The sequence below is a fragment of the Trypanosoma rangeli genome, assembly GCF_003719475.1.
Source record: "Trypanosoma rangeli strain AM80 chromosome Unknown Tra_15.4_contig_00360, whole genome shotgun sequence".
Lineage (NCBI taxonomy): Eukaryota > Euglenozoa > Kinetoplastea > Trypanosomatida > Trypanosomatidae > Trypanosoma > Trypanosoma rangeli.
In genome coordinates this window covers 6,261-9,424 of record NW_021706105.1, presented here as the reverse complement: position 1 = coordinate 9,424, position 3,164 = coordinate 6,261, and the positions used below count along the sequence as shown (strand labels likewise).

At 56.9% G+C, this 3,164-nt stretch overlaps 3 protein-coding genes across 3 annotated transcripts, besides 2 other annotated features; 2 read left to right on the top strand and 1 right to left on the bottom strand.

Annotated features, from left to right (window-relative positions):
* Nucleotides 1–74: 74 nt before the first annotated feature.
* Nucleotides 75–109: a sequence feature (A-rich).
* A 218-nt stretch (nucleotides 110–327) lies between these two features.
* Nucleotides 328–347: a microsatellite.
* Nucleotides 348–742: 395 nt separating this feature from the next.
* TraAM80_07962 (glutamamyl carboxypeptidase) lies at nucleotides 743–1,375 on the top strand (the record flags this gene model as incomplete). Its single annotated transcript, XM_029384729.1, has 1 exon — nucleotides 743–1,375. The coding sequence occupies one exon, from the start codon at nucleotides 743–745 to the stop codon at nucleotides 1,373–1,375; it is 633 nt and encodes a 210-aa protein (XP_029235423.1).
* A 68-nt stretch (nucleotides 1,376–1,443) lies between these two features.
* On the bottom strand, nucleotides 1,444–1,932 carry TraAM80_07961 (uncharacterized protein; the record flags this gene model as incomplete). Its single annotated transcript, XM_029384728.1, has 1 exon — nucleotides 1,444–1,932. One exon carries the CDS (start codon nucleotides 1,930–1,932, stop codon nucleotides 1,444–1,446), a length of 489 nt encoding a protein of 162 aa, XP_029235422.1.
* Nucleotides 1,933–2,699: 767 nt separating this feature from the next.
* TraAM80_07960 (uncharacterized protein) lies at nucleotides 2,700–3,131 on the top strand (the record flags this gene model as incomplete). The annotated part of the gene is made up of 1 exon (XM_029384727.1): nucleotides 2,700–3,131. The coding sequence occupies one exon, from the start codon at nucleotides 2,700–2,702 to the stop codon at nucleotides 3,129–3,131; it is 432 nt and encodes a 143-aa protein (XP_029235421.1).
* Between the last annotated feature and the right edge of the window lie 33 nt (nucleotides 3,132–3,164).

The following is a 3,164-nucleotide window of genomic DNA, read 5'->3' as shown; positions in this document are numbered from 1 at the left end:
GTTTCTATCTTATGTATTAACTTAATTTTTTTTTGTCTCGGACGACATCGCAATGGAGGAGGCGACAGGTGTAATTTTTTTTCTTTTTTGGTTTCTTTGTTTGTTTCTTCCCGCCCTCGCACCCTCCACAAGGAGGCGGCGTAGCAGCTACGGGTCCTGCAGAGTGGCGCTTCGTCAGCCCTCAACAGAGGTTCCGATGGCGTCGGTCTCACGCGTCTTTTGCACCCACTTGTTTGGGGGCGTATGGGCACCGCATTCCACCTGCTCTGTGCGGGGGTGGTGGGCATGGTGCGCGACCATCTGTCGTTTTATTTCATATTGCTGCCTTCTCTCTCACTCTCTCTCTCCGTAGGAATAGGAGGGTCGCAGCCGCAGCCGCAGCCAGGCGCCACGTTCCGCCTCTCTTTTTCACGCCGCACGCACAGACCCACCGTCCCTGCACAGCGGCACCGTGAGTCTGGACGGCAGAAAGAGGCATCATCACCCCAATCGAAAAGAGCTCAGAGCAAATATGCGTCACGCGTGCCACTATCACTACCCCTCTGTGTCTGTTCACAAATAATTCAAAAAGAAAAAAAGGCGTGCCCCAAACGCGAACTGCCTCGCTACTGCGCGACCCTCATGTACACATATCTTGTTTTCCGCGCCGTCACCACGGTGTCCTCTTCCTCTTTTGAGCCCGTCTCTTTCGTCCCCCTCAGAACAACTTAAGCATCTTATTCTTGCAATGGCGGCGCGGTCTATGGACTACACGCAGTGGTTGGCGAAGCTGGTGGCCTTTGACACCACGAGCCGCAACTCGAACCTCGAGCTCATCCACTACTGCAAGGACTACCTGGAGGGGCTCGGTGTCAAGTGCACGCTGGTCCACAACCTCGAGAAGACGAAGGCGAACCTGTGGGCGACGCTGCCGGGCGAGGGCGGCGTGACGGACGGCGGCATCATTTTCTCTGGCCACAGCGACGTGGTGCCGGTGGACGGGCAGAAGTGGGGCAGCGACCCGTTTACACTGACGGAGAAGGACGGGAAGTTGTACGGGCGCGGCACGTCCGACATGAAAGGTTTCATCGCCGTGTGCATGTCGCTGGCCCCCGAGCTGCTGAAGATGAAGCGTGCGAAGCAGATCCACTACGCATTGACGTACGATGAGGAGGTGGGCTGCCTCAGTGGGAAGGTGCTGGCAGAATTCCTGCGGGACCACAACATCAAGGCGGACGGCTGCATCATTGGAGAGCCGACGGAGATGAGGGTGGTGACCGGTCACAGGGCGCCTACCGCTTTCGTGTGTGCGTGCACGGCAAGTCGGCACACTCGTCGCTCGCGCTGGCCAGCGAAAGCTGCAACGCCATTGACTACGCCGCGAAGCTCGTTGTGAGGCTGCGCGAGATTGCGGAGGAGTACCGCCGGCGAGGCAGTCACGAAAAGGACTTCATGGTGCCTTTCTCAACGATCTCGACGAACCTCATCAACGGCGGCAACGCCATGAACACTGTGCCCGTGCAGTGCGAAATCGGCTTCGAGTTCCGTAACCTTCCACGCGAGCCCCTTGCCACGATGGAGCAGCAGGTGCGGTAGTACGTGGAAACGGAGCTGCTGCCAGCCATGAAGGCGGAGGTCGAGGACGCCAGGATTGAGATCACGCCGGTGGAGGCGGCCCCGCCCTTCGAAGGCAGCGAGAAGGCGCCCATCACCAAGCTGGCGCGCGCCCTTACGAACCATCACACTGTCGAGAAAATTGCGCCTACCACAGAGGCAGGGCATTACAGCGGCATTGCAGGCGTCCCAACCGTGGTGTGTGGCCCTCATGGCGGGGCTACACACTGTGCGAATGAGTACGTCACTGTCGCACAGCTTGTCAAATGCCGTGAGTTTCTTCTTAAGGCGGCGGAAAGCCTCAAGGTCTCCCCTGCCCGCCTGTGACGCTACTTCCATGGCGGGGCACCTTGCTGGCGATGTCCGCATTTATTTTCTAATTGTTTTGTGAATCTTATTTTTTGGGCGTCTTGACTGCACTTCTTCTTTGGGTGGTGCTGTGCGGAGGGCGTCTCGGCGTGCTTCGTTTCGTAGGCGGGCACCACGGTGTGAGGGTCTTGTTACGAAACATATTGCTGGCAACATTTGTGGCAAGCACAACTATCACTCTATTTCTTCTTGTTCCTGTTTGTGCACAGACGGGCCGCGGCGCTCCTGTCCGTAACTGCGCGATCTTCACGCACGCGTGCCTTTTTTATTGCGCCTCTTAGCATCGGATTCCCCCCATTGTTGTTGCCTTTTCCCAGTTTGTCTTTGTGCATGGCGAACAAGGTTGCAATGTGGTTGGGTTATCTGTTTGCCTTTTTTGTTCTTAAATATATACGTATTTGTGGGATGGGTTTGAATCATCCAGTGTGTTGTGGATGATTTATTGCCTTTTCTGGTGACTCTGTTTGTTTGTTTATTTTTGCTCCTCCTTTTTTTGTGGTTGCGGAGGAATTTCTTGACTGGCTTTGTTGAGTTAGTTGTTTCGAGTAACGGTAGGGCGCGCGGTCAACATAAAGGCACAAACCCGCTGAGGAGAGGCAAACGTGTAGGCGATCTTACGCATTTTTGCCGTGTGCGCTGGTGTGGCGCTGCCACAACAAACATAGCGGGTTGTTGTGTGGGAGCTGGAAGCCGCGCGGCGATAGCGGCAGCACATACATCTGCCTGAGGAACGCGTGATGGTGAGCGTGATTGGTTCCGGCAACCACAGCGAGGACGATCAGTCGGCGGGTAGGTTGAAGTGGATTCTGATCCTCCTCGTTGGTCTCGGCATGTTGGCCCTCTCATTGTTTGTGGCATGCGTTTGGTTTTGCTTTCACTGTATGCGCAGGCCTCTGGGAGGCATGCCTATCGTCCGGCCCCATTCGCAGCTTCGCAGCAACGCTTTGGCACAGCAGGACCAGGCGCCGGTTGGGGAGGAAGAGCCGGAGACGCTGCAGGGCCACGCTTTAGAGAACCGCGTCCGCGCCCGTCGCCATCGTGGCCCCTACTCGTACCATCTTCCAGACGGACACACCACCGTTCACATCGACGACTTCAGTGCCCTTCCTGAGGCCAAGCCGCCGCCACCAACGGAGGAGGAAGTGCAGCGTCGGCGAGAGGAGGCATAGCGCATCCCGTCGCCTGTTTTTTACGGTCGCGGC